Here is a 20,596-nt window from a genome sequence, read left to right on the forward strand (position 1 = left end):
CTCAATGAGGGCATCGAGTTTCCGTTAGGAACTTCAGTTTTAAGAATTTAGTGAAATCTTCCAATACTCCTTTTTAAATGATGTGCTTCAGTAAAAAAACGTGAGCCTGAGATTAATTCTTGTGCCAGATTTAGCAATATATTTATGGACCACAGGTAACCTTTCCAAGACATTGAAACTTAAGCGAAATAGTCAGAGGTCCATTCAATTCGAAGGCAGAACAAAATTAATGCTTAAAGTTAAATTAAGCAGTAAAGACCCAAAGGTGAGATTAGACATCATCTGGGCTGAGCCGGGACAGCTGTTAGGGGCAATTATAAGCACCTCTGGGCGAGGTAGGAATATGAGCCACTTCTGATACCTGTTTAGTGACCCTGGCTGGAACATGGGTATGTGTTTGTGGGGAGGAGGGGATGGGGGGGGCAGGATCAAACTGAGTTGTGTTGTCTCCTTGGTTGAATAGCGTGCTAACACTCATTTACAATGGCCATCTAGGCAGAGATGGTTGCACCCCATCTTCAAGCCAAGGATAACATTAGAGGGGGAAAAAACAAGAAAGGCAGGTTAAGACGTTTACTATGCTTTTACAAAAAAAACGGCAATAGTCAATTTTCCTCCTCCCATCCACCCCAATTGGATACTCTTATGACATTAAACTTTTACAAGCTAGGACACTGATAGTCCTATTCAAAGAATTGTATACTACAGTATGCAAAGATTTGATTTCAGATGACCTTTGCGACATACTGACACAGTGCCAGGACTATTAAATGATTCATAGTGTAGCTCTTTTTTATTTTAAACATCTGGTTACATTCAAAGCGTCGGAGTATATGAGATTTACAAGAATGTTAGTAAAAGTCTTACTCTGACTTCACAACATCTCTTCAATCCCCCTCTAACTGGCAAAAATGAAGATACAGAAACTAGCTGTCCTTGGCATGGAAAAAAATGGTATTTTAATAGCATCTGATCACGCATAAAACTTCTCCAAAGTGTATCACAGGTAATCACTGTTAAATGTAGTAACCATAGTCCTGTAGAGTCTTGTAGCATATTGGTTAGAGCACTCGCCTCGCAAGCGAGAGGACCCGGGTTCGATTCCTGGGCAAGGCACAACCTCAGGCAAGTTTCCGTATTCCACACACATGGATCCCTTTTAGGGATAATAATCCCTTCCAAAAAATACATTAAAATAATAATTAGATCACTCAATCCATGACTTGTGGGACACCTCTGTGCGCAATTGGCGGCCGTGTCTCGCCCACAAAATATAGTCAACTCGCTTTACAGTCACATTCTATGATGCGCTTTGAGACGTCTCAATGACGCGATAAGGCGCTATATCAAATGCAAGGATTATTATTATTATACTTGGTGAAATCTCAAATTAATCTGAAGAATCGCTCGCCAGGACACCAGGAAACTTTTTTGCTCTGGACAGGGATCGCAAAACGTTCAGCTGAAAAGGACCCAATGTTTCATCTCAAAGATGTCCCCTCTGACCATGCAGCATTGCCCCAGTATTGCAAAGGAACGTCAGGTGAGCCAATGAGCTCAAATGCAGATGTGGGTCTTGATCTCCCAACCTGTACATTTTGTGGCAAGTAGGAAAAAAAAAGGGATAGTAAATAAATGACATGATATTCTGGAAAGAGGGAGATTGTGAGATTGACATCCTCCTCCCCACATATCAGAACCACAGAAAGTTTTACAGCACAGAAACTGACCCAGTCAGTCAGCTCATTGTGCTTGGCTACCTGTGAGGCTAACTGCTTTAATTTCTCCATTCTTTACGCATCTTCAATATAATTTTTCCTCTTGCTTTGGACCAGCGGACAGCTCGCGCTTAATTCATTTGAATTGTTGTGTTTCACGTTCCATAAATCCACCCCTGCTCAAATTCATTCACTTCATTCTTTAAACCAAAATGAATGTCCCATCCACTAGCAGCTTGAACGAGGTAAAATCAAAACCAATTCTCTAAAGTTCCACAAGAGTGTTTAATCATCGTACCATGGGCTCTGAACACTGACCTGAAAAATAATGAACACTTACTGAATGTCTGTTGGCAACTGAATTGCCCAAGTATCTTCTAGACTATCTTGAATGGAAGTGTAAGTTCTCAGAACCTGACAAGATCAGGTTCTAAGATAGTAACGTACACCAGTTCCCTCAGAACTACTTTATAGATTTTCGGAAATTAATGTTAAATGGTCTTCAAGGATAGTTTCTGAGAACCTAAGCACCTCACCCTTCTTCAGACACCTCAAAGACTTGCCACTTCCCCCACTATAATCAATCATGACTCTTGGGAGGAAAGAGATCCAATGAGTTAAAGGACCTTTAACCATTCTTCTTGTGAAATGTCTAGAAAGAAAACTATGACTATTGTTGATAAATTTGCTGTTATTCCAAGCCTTCACTATCACAAGAGGTTTACAGCTGCTTGTGCGGCAGGATAAAGGTACCTTTACAAGCCTGGGTCATTTCTCCATCCTCCAAATATCTCAGCATCTCCGCTCCATATTACTGTGAAAACTAACAATTTAAAAATCTCAGTACCTGTCCGTACCATAGCCGTAGTCAAAAATCTATTTAGAAGCACAATAATTAAAAGCAATATATGTGCCAGGAAAGCATCAGAAAACTGCTGGAATAAATCAGCTACGGGGGTAGGAATGAACTGTGAATATAAACAAAATGTCTGAAATAAACAGCAAGTTAATCAGTGAGAGATGTAGAAATCAGGGTCACAGCTCAGACGAGCCTTACTCTTCTCACGTGCTGAGTGATCAGCTGTCCACTTCATCAACTTCTGTTGTTTTTAGTTTTCCAGCACCCATTCCAGTTTTTCTTTTTAACTGTTAATTTAGCCAGGTTAAATTCAAATTAGATAAGCCCTGGTAAGTGTCAGTTAAACACTGCATTTGTTCACCACCCCCCACCCACCCACCCACACACACACAGACAGATTTCACTAGGAACAAAGATAACTTGGGAGAATTACGTTTTGACGTTCACATTCAAAATCTGTAGGTATAAAATCTTTGGTGTTTATGCTTGGTTTCGCATCCACAGTAATACTTTCTGCACTTGGATTTCGTACATACTGAATACTCCTATTCTTATTCCAAGCCACATCACAGTCAGTGGGAAAAAAAATTGTCCAACACACCTAGGCACAACCACAAGACTCATGATTTTAAAATAGCAGCAGCTGAAGTATTTCAATACCAAGTGAAATTCAAATCCTTAACCATTGATATGCATATGCGCCACTTATATGACAAGCATTGAGTGGCATCTTTCCCCATACATCCTAATGGGGTCAGATGCCCTGGTATACTTTGGATGATTGAAGAGGTTTATTTAAGTAAAACTAATAGATTCTAGTTCACTGCTTAAATTTAAACTACGTATTGCTTAAAAAAAGTAAATATAACCTTGAGCATAGTGTGGAAGCCCTCCTAAAATAGATTTTTGCTGAAGTTTTAAAGGACTCCCATTACTGCACAAGCAGCTCCCTCTGCACATCAGTCTGTGTAAAATACCAGACCTGTTAAAGGTTTGCTTTGAACATGTTTGTCATATAGTAACATCCTCTCGATTGCAAAAATGCAAATACCGAATGATAAAACAGTAATAATTTGCCTGAATTCTGCCCCTGCATTTTAATCAATTCTGCCCAACGGGGATATCCCAATTTGCTCAGGCTGTTTCAGACATTTAAGAGACTGCATCCTTTTCAAAGTCAGATTTTATTGCACTTAGAATTGTGTACATATTTAACATTTATTTTAAAACCTCCTTCTATACTATTGCTGAGAGCCACATGCGCTGCACTGCTGTGCAGGTAAGGCTAGCAAGAAACCCATTCACAAGGCTCTGTAACACAGCAGTCCAAGGTGACTGCCTGCTGCTTTATGCCCAGTAGCAATCAATCTATCTAGCCTTCCCATGTGTGCAATACCAAGATCAGGTGTATGTGTGGAGGACATACACAACTATTTAACTAATGCATACACTACGTCTTTCCAGCTCAAGAACCGAAAATCAATTAAATAATACCGAAGGTCAGAATGGCTGTACGTAATTTTAAGATACAAAATAGATCCACTTTAGTTTACATTTTTTTTAAAAAAAAGCTAATTTGAGCAAAGCTGACTCTCCAATGCAGTGCTGGAGTAGCGTTACGTTGTCGGAGATTCCGTCCTTTGGATGAGATGTTAAACCAAGGTCTGGCTGCCTGTTCAGGCGGACATTAAAATATCCCACGGCACTATTTGAAAAGAGAAGGGAGTTTCTCTCTCCCAGTGCCCTGGCCAACAATCCCCCAAATAAAATTGGTCATTCATTTCATGGCTGTTTGTGGGAAATTTCTGTGCGCAAACTGGCTGCCACATGTGCTGGATGTGAGACAAGAGTAAATGGTGGGGAAAAGATTTGAGGCCATGTGAAAACCTAATAACTTTCTCTTTACTCTGGGCTGCAAAGAGACTTTGCATCCTAGGTCTCAGGCTTTGGGTACGACCGCAGAAAAAGCTGTTATTGAATCAGGTATTTCTTGCAAGTTTTTGTAAAAGCTACAGAATTCATAAGCTTGGAGGCACGCCAAGCATCCACTATTGCCATCTTTAGTTTTTAATAAGGTTAAAAAATTACTTCTGACTTGAATGTTTTCCATTAATAGTTTAGCGAGAATAAAGAACAACGTGAACATGAGTTTTAAGATGCCAATAAAGGAGGGAAGAGAGAGAATAGACTTGAGAGGTATGCAGGACCGAAGAGAGGGCTACTTGCAACACACCGCTGTCAAACACTTTAACTGTTGATTGATGCATTATTCCTTTTTTGATATTATTGCGATACACTGGGGATGTAATCGAGCAATTTGCAGTCATGAGATTTTTCTTTAAAATAAAATGGAAGGCCACCAACAGATTCCAAATTAATACGGCACAAAACCGAGTGGAACACACATTCCCCAAAACACAGGGGGAAATCTCTTTATCTTTCACTTATCAGAGTTGGGTGAAACCATAATTGTGGATGCAGGGAATTAACCTGGCACAAAGTTCAGTATTCTCCCTTTCATCCAGGCTCAACAAGGTAGATAGAGGGCAAAAGAAAAATACTGCTAAAAAATGTTACTCAGATAGTGCAATAAGCATTATTCTTACTGCAATGTTAATACCATTGCACTGAGGTAGGGAAGAGGTATAAAAGAATAGTCAGGTGCGCAGGTGCCTCAAAGAGATTTCAGGGTTTACCACCTAAAAGTGAAATGGTAGCACTGTATCTGTGAATCTGCAATAGAAGATTTTGCTTCTGAGAAAAGCCAAAGATTCTGTGCCCATAAATAGACTAACGGGTCCCAGATATGATATTGATGGTATTCCATTGGCAGATGTACGATCCACATACGATTATGTAGGTATTCACCTACAAAAAAATACAGTCACTACACTTTACAATAAATGCTGTGAAACACTTGAGAGTCCTGATGTGAAAGGTGCTATATCAAATACAAAGATTATTCTTATTGCGTTCAAAAATAGAGCAATTCTTCAGTAAATTGGGTATCACCGGAGAGAGGAGGAAAACCATATGTACACCAAATTTGTTGTATTTGTTGTTTAACACAGAAAATATAGAAACATTTCTGACTATTGATGGATTATGCAGCATCGTGTATCTGTGGCTATATAATGGATGTCCAGCCTAGCAGAATGGGAAGACCACATTAGAATTGCAATTTGTCGAGATGCTAGATTAATTAACTCAATTCCCATCTTTGAGCCTTTACATACAGGGTAGGGAATATGAAAAAAAGACTCATGAATAATGTAAAAGCCATTAAAACCACATTAAGTTTGAGTCAGAGCACGCATCCAGAAATGAAAATGGATAAGTTAAAAAAGAAGAAAATTATTGAAAAGGTAATGGTATCAGTATCTGCCTGGCTCAGGTGGTAATAGCAAATACTGTTACTGTTCAGGGAAGGACTAGGGAAAGGGACTAGAGCAGACAGTTCCAATAGGAGAGCTTAGCACATGCTAAGAGATGAGACAGGCTGGGTGGGCTCCCTCTGTGCAGTTAACTTCCTAGGATTGTGTAATGGCTCCTGTGAAGGAAAGTCACAAGGCTGTTATTCAATTAAGAGTCTGGATGATAAAACCGCACAATTATAACTGAATCTCGAGCTGTCAAAGTCAAAAGCGAAATTGCAGTCCTATCATTTCTTCCACAGCACCCATTGCTCCAAGTTACAAGGTAATTTTTGCTTACGGGAGAATTATTGGTGTTCCAATCTCCTGATAAAAATCTGTCTCATAGATTGCTGTCCCTTTCAGCATTTCAATATAGGTGGACGAACGATCCAAATATTATACTTTCCACCAAAAGGTAGCCTGACCTAATTTTCAAAGCAAACCAAAGCACAGAACCAATTTTACATCTGTCAAACCGCGTGACCTGGTTTGTGCACTATTCTATTTTAAACAAACCTATCCCAAGTGAAAAGCATCGAGGTAACTGGACTGAACTGTGCAGGACATTTGAAAAAGAGACAGCGAACAGAGGAATCCACATACAAAAACACTACACAAATCAGAGTGGGTTACGAGACTGAATTAGAGATCAACTTCTACAACATGCCACAGATAGACTTGCCTAGAAGTACTCATCAACTTTCTTGGGTCCAAATGCTTTCAGAGCTGAATCAGCACTGTAAGCTGAAAAAGCACTGTAGGCATTATCGAACAGGGGCATAGCACTGTTTGTTTGGTTGTAGATGGCCAAAAAGTAAATGTGATTGCGAAAATGTATCACAACTGTTTTAACAGACTGCCTGGCTTGTCAGTCATCAAATCCAAGATAAGCCTTAACTCTGTCCAACTCGTTAATAAAACCGAGGCTATCCATCGGCCTGAAAACTTCATTAATGCCTTTGCCACCTCCACACTTGACCTCCAATACCCTGCTCACCCGCCTCCAGCTCTACCTTCCATAAGGTGCAGACCATCTAGAACTCCACCGCCCACCTCCTCTCCTACAGAACTACTTCTTCCACTGACACCATGTCCTCTCCCCCCCCTCCCTCCCTCCCCCCCCCAAAGAGGATCAACTTCAAGAGCCATGTCCTTGCCTTCAAGTATCTCCTGCGGTTGTTTCCCCTCACCCCACTAACTCCGTCCCATCAATTCTGGCCTGCTTTTTGTCCCTGCCTCAACATTGGCAGGCAAGCTTTCAGCCACCTTTCCCTGGAACTCCGTACCAAAATTCTTCTCCCTCTACTTCCAAAACCAGCCAAAATAACTTTCATAGCTCCACCTGCGCCTATCCGCAGACATTATTATCCTATGTGAAAGCCACTGTAAAGTGCAATTAGTTGTTTAGATGATGCTATTCTGCAATCAAGAAACGACGTCTTCTGGAGCACACTGCTTAACAGGTCACAATTCAGTCCTCTAGCCCACAAAGCTCAAGTGGATTCATTCCACATGGTTTCAGAAATGAAAACTGAAAGGTCTTTGTGCTTGGAGAAACTCTTGTCACAAATTTTCATTAGTGGGGCGCCATGTAGTCTTGAGTTCACAAAAATTACACTGGTCCCTTTCAGAGTAGCCCTGTACTTTGTTTTAGACACGATCTACTGAGGGGCGAAATCACTAACTGACTATCTCCCCAACCCACAAATTAGCTTTTACTCGGATCCCAAATGGTACAAACGTATAAACTAACCTGTGGGAAGATGCAGATTTCGCTCCTCATTTGCAGATCACGTCTAAAAAAAAACACATTGAACTGTCTTTGGAGTCCTATAGTTTTTAATAAACGTCTCAACAAAATTCATGTTGGCGACAACGAATTTGTAAAGGATCAGTTGGTACAGACCACTGTTGGGGCGGTACATTGCCATCTATCTGTTCAGTGGTGTCACATTGCAATGGACGCACCCTAGTGGCCATTTTCTCATGGTTGAACCTTGACACTGATCATTGGCAGACTATTCGAGCATGGAGGTATTCAACCATTGATAGCCAAAGCCACTGCGCTCCCCTTTCGACATCCACACTCACACCCCCCAGCAGTGTTCTCTGGATAGGAATCAAGAATAGGACCCTGGCAGCTTTTACATTCCTAACCCAGGAGTCAACCGAGTGCCTCAACTGCTGCCTTGCCAGAGATCTGGCATTCCAACCGGTAAAGGTCTGGCACATATAGCCTAGAACTGACTCTATTCAATATGGCATTCAGGAGACAATGAAACCATTTCTCGCAGGTTTAGTTTTGAATTAATAAAGAAAAATCTGAGTTTTTGCTCACCTTGACAAAAGATTTGACTATTAATTTCACTCACGATTACGAATGTCACAAAACGTGCCACTGAATAACTCACCTTATTTACAAGTGAGATTTTAGTGAAAACAAAAATCATGAGAGAAATGTTCACATTAAAATTAACATCTGCCTTTGAATCAAGCATAATATTCACGGAGTTTCTTTCTTTGGGGTTTAACTTCAGCTGTGTTTGTGCCGGCCCAAACGATGACATTTAAATAGCAGCTTGCAGGTTTATTTAAATGCACACCATTTAAAAATCTGAATATTAACAGTTTTATTCTTGTTATCAAATCTCAGAATTTGGATTAATGTGTCTTGTCTCTCTGCTCAAGAGATATTGAGTGAGATATTCCAAATATTATGTTGCAATATAATGGCATTCCCCATTCTGCAACCAGTGGTAAACTCTCTTGCCTACTGCTCAAATAACATCCACTTTGTGGTCAAAAGATTTTGGGCTGCTGTTCTGACACCAGATCTGAACTTGATTGACCGATCATATATATTAGCTTTGTATTAGCGATTGAAACATCCAACAGATGAAGACTAGCTAAACCTTTTATAGCTTCTTGATTTAATTTCCCCCCAGAAACAGATATTTGCATTATATGCATGGTATGCACTTTGAGCCCACAAAACTCAATTCAGTGCAGTATGTATAATAGTCAAGTATCTATTAAGGGTAAATCCCAAACTCCATTGACTTGTACACATTCACAAATGTGTGACCACAGCATCAACCACTCAGGCTTTAAACCCCCAGTTCCAAAGGCAGGCACTGTGAGGGTTTGCTTTTCTGCAGCCTTAAAATAAAGCTAATTTTAAATTATGAGATTAGACTAACATTTCACTAAGACACTTTCGATTTTGATTAGTGTGCTGGGGGATGGGGAGTGGAGAGCCATCTGTTCCTCTCTTCAAGTCATATTCGTACATTACCTGAATCTTCAGACACAGAAAACATTTATAAAGATAGAAAGGACATGTGCTGGATGGATAAACAGCACTGAACCCAACACTCGCTCTACATCGCCTGCATGTTATATCCTCAGTACACTGTTCTGTACCCCGACAAGTGTGAACTGGATCATTCTATCTATGTATAACTATGCAGAGTTCAACACACATTTGCATTGCTCCAGCAAAGAAGACTGACAAGATGGCTGAAGGTGCAGAAGGCCTGCCGGTTATTCTTCAAACTGTACTTTCTTACCCTCCGAATTTACAAAGTTGCAGCACACCCACACTGCTGCAACAAATACAAAACAGACACCTTAGGATAACGGTGACCTAAAAACAAACAAAAGATCCTCGTGGATACAGTTCTTTGTCTTTCCTAAGGAGATCACTGTACATCTGATCATATGTCGTTTTGAAATCGTATATATTTGGCTTGTCTGGAGCTGGTCCCGGTAGCTTCACGTGCGTCCCTGTTCCAAAGGATCGAACATTGAACCCTTTTTTGCTGCAAAAAGAACAACAACAAAAAAAAAGGACTGTTAGAATCACATTTCCAGGTATAACAAATCTGCAAATTGATCAGATAAGGGCTAATAAATGCAGTCTGCTGCCCACTAAACAGTTACACAGTTTTGAAGACAGACAAACATTTCCAAACTGTCAAACAAGAGGCTTTTTAGAGTCCATGCAAGCTGCCTCCGAGCTAACATTGCCTCCCTAGAGGAAGATGTTTGCAAAATCGGTCTACATTAGTGTCAACTTCTGCAGTTCACATTAATCCTTTCTGGCTATTCGTGGTATCAGAGGAGAATGGAACACCCACATCTTACATTAATACAAATTGTTTTTGTTCATGTGTATTGTGTACAACTCAAACCACTAATCCTCACGGGCTCCAAGCAGCAGAGAATACAAACACGTGAAAATTGTAATTTATTGAAAGGAAGAGGAAATACTGTCCAGACAATCTTTTGTATTCAAATTAAAATCTTGTATTGCACTAAAAGATCCCAGGCTTGACTTCTGCTCAGCCCTCATTTAATGGAATACACCCAGAGAAAAATCAGTCCCATCACTCATGATCCTCCTTAGAAAGGGTGTGCATGTAGATGTCAAATGAGCACTTTGCTGGAGCAATACAAGTGAGTGTTGGACTTTGCATAGTTAAATGTATACAGAATGATCCAGTTCACACTTGTAGAAGTACAGTACAGGACAGTGTGTACTGGGACACCAACACTCACTGCCTGAGTTCACACGAGACCCACAAGCTGAGTGAAGTTCTGGAGGCTGCCTAACAACCCAACCTTCAGGACAGAATGGGCGAATACTTGGGGGTATAATTAGGAAGTTTAAAATATCAATCATATATTGGCTATCTCATTGGCAATCTGCTCACTGAAGTTCAAATTTGTCAATGAAAATCAGGGAATATTGCTTCTGTAGCAGAAGCTTGAAATTGTTTAGGGATATTAGGAAATGTCACAGTAAATGGATTACTTGTTTATTAAAAGTAATGGAAAACCTCAAGGCCTTGTTTGCTTGCAAGTCATATCTGTGTTCAAGTTCGGAATTAACTTTGCAATTATGGATTAATCTGTTTGGGTTTTGTTGAGCGTTCTCTGTAGTCTAGATGCTTAGTCGATATCTTGTGTTTTGACTTTAATACATTAAATACATATATTTCCAATTGAGATGATTATTGTTAAGTAATAGAGTCACACAACTTAAAACATGATTTCCGTACAATTCTTTTATGTTTCTGAAAGGGAAAAACAGAAATATTGCTGATGAGGCCTGCAAACCTTTCTCAAATAGAGCATCCAGCCCTCAGCAGCCACAAGGCTGGACCCCACCTGCCTTAGAGGTAACCGTTTTTAAAGGCACAACATGTTGTTAGGCTGATGTAATGCTAAGTAGTAGCAGGCTGAAAAGAAGCTAAGGTGACCCTATACAATTGAACGTTGCATTTACAATCAATCATATTTGGATATTTCAACCAACTTCCTTAATAGTGTCATGAATAATGAGCTAAAACAGTCCAAGCTTCTAGTTTTTCTTTTGGCATTGCTTAATTAGCAGTTCTCAGTGGGATACTGGAATAGGCCTCAGCACCCCATAATTATAGAAAATCCATTGAGATGTGGGGGAAAAGGAACAGCCAGGTTTGCTACCCAATCACCCTTGCTAGAAAGGTTTACATGGACATCAGGCAAACATCTGTGTTGCCTTTCATAAATAAGATTGCCAACACTCATTGTCTTGGCTCAGTCACTGCCTTGGCTTGTACATGCTAACTTCAGTGTGAAGAGAATGGAGCGGAAAATAGGTAGAATACAATTGTGAAAGCATACAGCTTTGCACCATTAAGCTGGACTCCAGGGCAAAATAGATTTCACTTGATTAGCATTTTTAATCCTAGCCCCTTTCAGATTAGCAACCCCATTTACAATAATTGTGGACTTCAACAATTGCTAAATCAAAGATTTCAAGTATTCATGATTTTACTCATTAGGTAATCTGTATACAAATGACTGTGTAATAAGCACAGCAAGATATCACAAAACAATGTGGCACTCAACCTAAAAGGCACATGTGCACACATTTAAACGACTTCTGGAGGAATATTTGCTGCTTCATTTAAAACTATTGCTCAATCTAGCTGGACACAAAACCTTGCAGTAATACTTGGAAAACATAAGTACTGGAGACAAAAAAGTAACTGGCACCAAGACAGTACCAGGAGGGGAAACATGAAGCTAATGTCACTGGGAGACATTCCAATCATTTATAACTGGTTACACATATAGTTGGGCAGCAGAAGAAATACCACATTCAGGTTTCATCTTGTGCAACACACACAGTGAAAGTTTTGCAATCCACTGCTACCCGTATGGAAAGCCCATATTCTAGGGTACACTTCACATCAATTCTAACAAATCCAAATTAAAACCAGCATTTCATTTTTGGCAACTGACTGGACGTCATAGGCAGACCTCAACAGGCTTGAGTTTATTTTTAGTGTGGCATGGGATCTGTGTTATATCATCCAGAAAATTAGTGACAGGAGATTGTTAGGGAATTAAGTCACTAGGTATGGTTTCCTCTTTGGAAATAAAGTATAGTTTATTTTGTATTGTATTCAGATATGCAGACCACAGAGACAGCGAAAGCATTCCATGCACTCCGGGAAGCTACCCTGCGTGAGGGGAGCTACAGCAAGTTGTTGCTGTTTCTGTACTGAAATCAAAATGAAGCCACAACTCTGATATAGCAGACAGTGGTTTGGTATTTTTAAATGAAACAGTGCAGATTATAGGAACTGCTTCTTCCTGTAATTAACTTATATTTATTTTAGCTCCTTCCTGGTAGGGCAACATCTTTAAACACTTTACAGAGGGTCGAGGTGAAATATGAGGTAAATGATCAGATAGACACTTTACAACTGGCAAATTGTTTTTTATGAATTTTGTTACGATAGATTGTGCCACTGCTTTATGTCTATAGTACTGGGAATAATACATTGGCACAATTGCAAATTAGGATATCACAGAGCTCCCTTCAACTAGATTAATTCTGGGTACCCATTCTTCTCAATGGAATTCTGAAACGTATCTCAATGACAAGTCTAATAGTTTAGACATTTTATAGGTTGTCCCAAGTCTCAATTTTTACAGTTTAAATTGATTGCATCAAGAAACCATATACATTTAACAGTAGGGGCTATTGAACCAATTGTATTACAGTTGGTCCTCCAATGAGGCCATCCATCTTAATACCAATTCCCTGCCCTTTCTCTAAACTCCCTTATATCCTTCCTCTGGATGTACTCTATTCTCTTAAATGTTTTCAATTCTGCTCTGCTCCAAATCTTCCCACCAGATCATTCTATACAATAACCCTCTAGACTGCAGCTTGAAGTGTGAGCACAATGTCATTTAACACACTGTGGAGAATTCCCCTTTCAATAACTACAGACAAGAGGTGGTCTGCAGGTGTAATTTTCCCAACAGCATCACAATAGGGTGGTTGGAGTGAATCACATTCTAAGACCAGTCGATGGATGAACTTTCAATATGCAAAAAGCATGCAACGTGCTGTTCTCATAGGTCACAATCTTTGCCTAGATTACACTAAACTGACTGTCACCAAATCTTCAACACCTAACCCCTCGTGCATACAGTCACTGGTGGTTATAGGTTGAGTCATGCTTTCCAACAACCAGAATGAGTGACTAAATCGGAAGAATGAAGGATGTAGGAGGAACAGATTTTAATACTATCAGAATACGATTAAGTTAGTGAACAAATATACCTTTTTTTGCATTCCCAGTAGAAGACTAGTAAACTATTTATGGTAAAGCGATGACTCTCAAATAACATTTCGGGCAGAGGAATAAATAGATATATTCATTGATCTAAGGTAGGGTATGACCCATATGGTGAACTAGTTATGGGTGAAATATCAAAGTATATGTACAATTACCAATTTCTAATTACTGCAACATGGTGGAGGAGGGCTGCAGGTATTCAAACCCTAAAGGTGATGTAGAAACACCACAAAGATAATCCTAGTGTTAGACACGTGAAGTGTAACAAATTAAGTATGCTAAACAAAGAGAAAAAAGCTGCAGTTATTCACCCTTGACAATAAATTTCAAAGGAAACCAATTTGTTTATGCAAAATAAGAAGTGTAATAGAGACAGGAAACCAGAAGAATACATTTTGATTGTCTAGAAAGTAGGGCAATAAGGCACAGATTTTGAGGTGATTGCCATGTTGGGATAGAAGCATTTCAGAGGGCAATCAACATTAGGAAGGGTTATAAAGAAGGTTGAGGCCTAGATACTGAATTGAGCAGCTTAATGTTGCAATGGGAGTGTTATTATGAAAGCATGAGATCATTTGAAACCATATTATGACATGAGGGATATGGAACAATCAAGAATAAACAGGTTAGGGACTGTTATGTGAGCAGATCAAGTAAAATATATAATAAATGCATATAGCACATTTTGTGGAAAAGAAATGTACCCTAAATAGCAAAATTCTCAAAGCAGTGGAGGAACCGATCTAAAGGTTTACAGATCTTCACAAATTCAATCGCATACAGAAATGGAATACCAGCTTTTATACAGAGATATTAAACACAAACATAAATCGGTACAGAATGTTTGTGAGGTCACAGCTTGGCAATCCACTGTGGAAAAGATATCACAGCTCATCAAATTCACCAGAAATAATTCAGGGATAAGATGAATGGTTTAAAAATCTGAGGCTATGTTCAATGGAGCAGAGAAAATTAAAAGGAAACCAAAATGAAGTGTTTAAAATAATGACAGTTTGAGAAAAAGGAAGCTTATTTTCTTTTGATTTGTAAATTGGCAAAAAGTTAAAGACAAAATGGTTGTAGGGAGGTTGGATTCTGCAGGGATCAGGTCCAAATCAGGTTTGCAGCAGTTCTTTACACGAAGACTTGGTATTGAGTAAGCCAATCAAAGTAACACACTGAAATAGTTAGTTATAGACATTTTTCCAAGTGACGAAAATAGCAATTCTTGTTAGTGTGCTACTTTGTTGGGGTAACTATTCCAAATACAATCAGAAATTTTGCAAGTACTGAAGCTCAAGGAATTAAAAATACAAATAGTACTCTAAAGCTTTTCGTATTAAAAAAAGAATGTGTCCTAAAGTCAATCAATTTGCATGTATGTGCGCGAGAAAGTGCTCTAGATTAGCTGAACACATTTAAAATGTCGAGAAAGTTACAGTTATTCCCATTGCTTCCAATGTTAAGACAAACTGATCAAGTTAAAAGCAGTTACAATTTACTACCTTTAAATAACATCTAAGCTTTTTCAGTAATTACTGTTGTGTGCAATGACTGTTTTTGTAGTCAAATATAGCAACCATCTTGGGTACTGGAAAGTCCCAAAGAGAACAGGTGAATTAATAAGAGTGGGAGGATTATTGTCCACGACACAAATTCGTCCAAGGACAAATTAATTGCTCTTTTTGAAGTATAATGGGTTCTTTAGCAGCATCTTGGACAATGGGGTAGAATTATTGTTGTCAGCCTGGACTAGGAGCTCAAATCCTCACATGGAGCTTGAACGCCAATCTTCTGACTCAGAGGAGAGCATTACCAACCGAGCATGGCTGACTAAGAATCTTGATTTTATAGATATCCCAGCCTAACATCTTTTTAAGTTCTTATTTCTCTTGAAAGCTAGTATGGTTTCATCTATAATCATGGCAGTAAAAATAAGGTTTGTAACAGCCACAAAACTGTAAAATACCATATTAGGTTGATTCAGGTGTAAGATCCATAAACACAATCCTAGCAGTACTGAAAAGATAGTGGTTTAAGATGAACAAATCATAAATGAGGTAAACCTTGATTACTTCAGATGAAACCAAAGTAGGCGAAGGGGACGTAAAATTTAAGAACAGACTCGAACACAACAGGAAGTGTAGTGTTAACTCAGTGAGAAATATTTGCAGCAGTTTACCGGATGCAGTCGCAGAGGTGCTTCAAACAAAAATGGCTAGTGGACTATATATGGTAGTAAAGAAGTGAGCTTCCATGTTTGACATGACCTTTCCTCAAATTTTTGTTGTTGTTTCTCTACCAGCACTAAACGCAGGTTTCTCATTAGCCCCAGATAGGGCTCACATCAACACAGACCACACCAAGTTTTATTATTTCAGCCTGAAAGTAAAGTAAGTAGTTTCTGAAACGTTTAATGCGGTACGGGAGTGCCAAAACAAAACAAAACAATGGAAACTAGCTTTTCCGGATGCTGCGCGCCTGAATATCTCCCCGACATGGGCCGCGGATCTTCCAAACTTGCCCTGGTCTGTGATGGGGACATTCACTCCGTCCACCCACCCACCCACCCCAATAATAATAATAATAATAATCCTCGCACTTGTTACGGCGCCTTATCGCGTCTTCGAGACGCCTCAAAGCGCTTCGCTGGATGCGCTGTAAAAGTGATCGGCCTGTGTCATGTTGTGGGAGGACGGATCCCAGCGCTGGGGCAGCACTGGCCGTCTGTCTGTCTGCAGGATGACAGGCCATTTTCCTTGGAGGAGGGGGGGGGAGAGGAGGAGAGAGAGAGAGAGAGAGAGAATGGAGGCCTGGTCGGCCTTACTCATTCTTTGGCCTCACCCAAAGGTGTCAGGGCCAACAGTTTGGCCTGGAGGCGACGTCAATGAGGCCCGGGCACACACACACACACACATATATACATATATATCTCTATAAATAATATATTATAATGATAATATAATATGTATTATTACAGGGTCACCCAAAAGACGCGATGCCATTTTACGGTGTCTCTATTACGTCTGAAAGAAACTATATTTTTGTTGTGTTTTGTTTGAAGACAACGGGGTAGTTAGTTATCACGACTTTTTCTTTTTGGAGGGCGGGGGGGGGGGGGGGGGGGGGGGGGAGGGACACCCTGTATGATTGATACAGAGATAGAGAGACAGACAGATAGAGACAGATAGAGAGATAGAGAGAAATATATATAGAGAGAAATATATATAGAGAGAAATATATGTATATATATATATATAGAGAGAGAGAGAGAGAGAAGGTAGAGAGCCGCAGAGGGAGGCCACGGGCCGGGAGAGGGGGAAGCCGAGCAGCGAGAGGCCGAGGCCTGGTGCGTGGCGGCGGCGGCGGCGCCTCTTCTCGTCGAGGCCGCGATGTGTTTGTTTGCTCGTCGGGGGGAGTGAACGGGAATATGAGGGAGGGAGGGAGGAGAGTTGAAGGGAAGGAAGGGAAAGAGAGAGAGAGAGAGGGAGAGGGAGAGAGGGGATCAGCGAGCGAGCGAGCGAACGCGCGAACGCCGGGCGCCTTTTACCTCAGGATGTTGTGCGCCTCCATACTCCGGTTCTGGTTGCTCGAGCAAACCACGGCCACTCGCACCGGGTTCTGCGGCATGTTCTCGGCGCTCAGGCTCAGGCTCAGGCCCGCGTCTGTGTCTGTCGCTCGGGCTCAGGCAATCGGGCTCGGGTCGGTTTCGCCTCCCCCCCCCGCGGGAAGCAGCAGCAGCAGCAGCGGCCCCCGCGCCTGGCGCCCACACAAAATGGCGGCAAACTCCACTCGAACGCGACACCACCACCACCACCACCCCCCCCCCCCCACCACACGGGCTCCCCACCCACTTCCGGTGCCCGGGCGGACGTGACGTCACAATCGCGGCTCGGCACGCGGAGGGCGGGAGCAGCCGTTTTCCTCCCTCTCCCCCTCATCCCTCTCCCCCTCAGCTCTCATCCCCCTCTCCCCCCTCCTCCAGCTCTCCCCCCTCATCCCCCTCTCTCCCCTCATCCCTCTCCCCCTCAGCTCTCATCCCCCTCTCCCCCCCCACTCCAGCTCCCCCCCTCATCCCCCTCTCTCCCCTCCCCCCATCCCTCCCCCCCCTCCAGCTCCCCCCCCCTCATCCTCCTCTCTCCCCTCATCCCCCTCTCGCCCCTCAGCCCTCTCCCCCCCCCCCCACCTGAAGCTTTGTCCTGAGGAAAACAGGTGAACGACCCCAAGGCCCCGCCACCCCCCTCCAGCTCTCCCTTCCCCTTTCTCCCCTCCTCATCCCTCTCTCTCCCCTCCTCATCCTCCTCTCCCCTCCTCATCCTCTCTCTCCCTCCTCATCCTCTCTCTCCCCTCCTCATCCCTCTCTCTCCCCTCCTCATCCCTCTCTCTCCCCTCCTCATCTCTCTCTCTCCCCTCCTCATCTCTCTCTCCCCCCTCCTCATCCCTCTCTCTCCCCTCATCCCTCTCTCTCCCCCCTCCTCATCCCTCTCTCTCCCCTCCTCATCCCTCTCTCTCCCCCCTCCTCATCCCTCTCTCTCCCCTCCCCCTCCCCCCCTCCTCATCCCTCTCTCTCCCCCTCCTCATCCCTCTCTCTCCCCTCCTCATCCCTCTCTCCCCTCCTCATCCCTCTCTCTCCCTCATCCCTCTCTCTCCCCCTCCTCATCCCTCTCTCTCCCCTCCTCATCCCTCTCTCTCCCCTCCTCATCCCTCTCTCTCCCCCCTCCTCATCCCTCTCTCTCCCCTCCTCATCCCTCTCTCTCCCCTCCTCATCCCTCTCTCTCCCCCCTCTTTCCCCTCCTCATCCCTCTCTCTCCCCCTATCTCCCTTCATCCTTCTCTCTCCCCTCATCCCTCTCTTCCCCCTCCTCATCCCTCTCTCTCTCCCCCCTCTCTCCCTTCATACCTCTCCCCTCATCCCTCTCTCCCCCCTCTCACCCTTCATCCCTTTCTCTCCCCTCATCCCTCTCTTCCCCCTCATACCTCTCTCCCCCTCTCTCTCATTTCCCCCCTCCCTCCATTCCTCCCTCTCAGTCTCCTCCCCACCTCCATCACCCCCTTCCATCCCGCCCTCTTCCTCTCTCTCTCCTCCCCCTGCACACCCGCCTCTCTCCCTTCTCCCCCTCCCCATCTCTCTCTCTCTCCACCCCCTCTCCCCCTCCCCATCTCTCTCTCTCTCTCTCTCTCTCCCCTTCTTCCCCCCATATCTCTCTCTCCCTTTCCCCCTCTCTCTCCATTCCTCTGTCTATCTCCTGCCCCATGTATCATGTACTCTCATGGAATACAACAACAACAACAGATTGCACTTGTAAGGCGTCCCAGGGCGCTGACGATGAATGAATATTAACATGTTGCGGTCTCTCTTTTCTGTGACCGGAATTGTTGTTGATGCGGGTGTAAATATATAATTCTACGTCAATAAATATATATTTTTTAGATAAAAAAATCCCATTATTCTTTTAATTTGCCTCTTAATGTTCCCGTTGACCCAGGCGGGGTCGCATTTTTTGTTCAATTGTAGGTACTTTGGAGTCCTGTAGCTCAGTGGTTAGAGCACTCGCTTTGCAAGCGAGAGACCTGAGTTCAATTCCAGGCAGAGGGCGAAACCTTGGGCAAGTTTCCTTACTCCACACAGAGCCTAATAATAATCCTCCAAAACCAAACAATAATAAATTGGTCATTTTCAATCTACGACTGTTTGTGGGACATTGCTGTGCGCAATTGGCTGCCGCGTTCGCCCACAAATATACAGTCAATTCACTTTACAGTGTGTTCTGTGAAGCGCTTTGGGACGTCCTCCCGACGTGAAAAGCGCTATATCAAATGCAAGGATTATTATTATTATTACTTGCCCTGAAAGTTCCACGGATTTTTTTTTCGCAAGCGGGCAGGTTTTACCACTCACGCGATGCGCCCACATGTGCAGGACGCTCTTCGCTGATGGCATGAACTGTTGCGTGTGTATCTCATACACCCCGTGAGGGCATGCTGACCTGCACACGTTCACGATACAAAATGACATTCGTATAGCGCCTTTCACGTCGGGAGGACGGGCCACGCCGTTTCCAACGATCATTGCAATATAAAACAAAGCAACCCAACCCTACCGCCATTATGGCAGGACCTTCTATTTCCTTTCAGGAATAAAAGGAAAATTTACCAAACTTGAAAGGGAGAGAATGGGCCAAGGTACAAGATTATAACAACCACAGCTTGCACTTAAATAGCACCTTTCACATCCTCAAAGCCTTTCACGGTGAAGGAGGATAAAGAAGCAGATTGAAAAAAAAGATCAGTGGAGCCAAGAGAGAACCGAAAAAGGGAATGTAATGACACACTAGCAAACAAAATCTTCCGGATGTCACAAATACAAATATAAGTATTTGTGAGTGCAAAGAGATAATCAAATGTTCTAGTTTCTATAGCTGATATGTCTGACTCCTCCGATAAGTAATCTCAATGCTTTTCACAGAGCAGCACCAAAGAGTTTAATGGATGGTTCAAATCCAATTGAATGCTGGTTATCAGTTGCTGGAAGTTGATTTCAGATCTCACATTGTTAACAACATTTCAGGACATTCCTGAATACAATGCCCGTCTGAAACGCAGGACACAGTGTCCGAAGATCAAAGAGGCACTTTTAGAATTGAGCAAAGAAGAATTCTTCAATCTGCAGTAGCCTTTCAGCTTATGTGTGGAGACAGCAAAGCCTCAGTAATATAATTTCCTGTTGTGATCCAGGGCTTCTTGCTTCCTACAAAAATATAATACCTCATCCAGTTGTTTGGATTCTTGAAAATTAATTCTCAACCTCTTTTTTAATTTGTAGTGTTTGTGTGCAGTTTTTTTAAAAAACTTGCTTTATGCTATTCAATCATTCTGGTCAATATAATAATAATGAATGCGTTTGATATAACCCCTTATCGCGTTGTTGAGATGTCTTAAAGCGCTTCACAGAATATAC

At 42.2% G+C, this 20,596-nt stretch overlaps 1 protein-coding gene across 1 annotated transcript in view; it reads right to left on the minus strand.

Annotated features, from left to right (window-relative positions):
* The window catches only part of ssu72 (SSU72 homolog, RNA polymerase II CTD phosphatase), a 31,829-nt gene extending 14,363 nt beyond the window's left edge, over positions 1 to 17,466 (minus strand). The window contains exons 1-2 of the mRNA XM_042343756.1: positions 17,190 to 17,466; positions 9,671 to 9,814 (exon numbers count right to left, since the gene is read on the minus strand). Of these exons, the coding sequence (XP_042199690.1) occupies positions 9,671 to 9,814; positions 17,190 to 17,269 (224 nt within the window). The 5' untranslated portion in view covers positions 17,270 to 17,466. The remainder of the gene's footprint in view (positions 1 to 9,670; positions 9,815 to 17,189) is intronic.
* Between the last annotated feature and the right edge of the window lie 3,130 nt (positions 17,467 to 20,596).

This window comes from Callorhinchus milii, unplaced genomic scaffold (genome assembly GCF_018977255.1).
Source record: "Callorhinchus milii isolate IMCB2004 unplaced genomic scaffold, IMCB_Cmil_1.0 Scaffold24, whole genome shotgun sequence".
Classification (NCBI taxonomy): Eukaryota; Metazoa; Chordata; class Chondrichthyes; order Chimaeriformes; family Callorhinchidae; genus Callorhinchus; species Callorhinchus milii.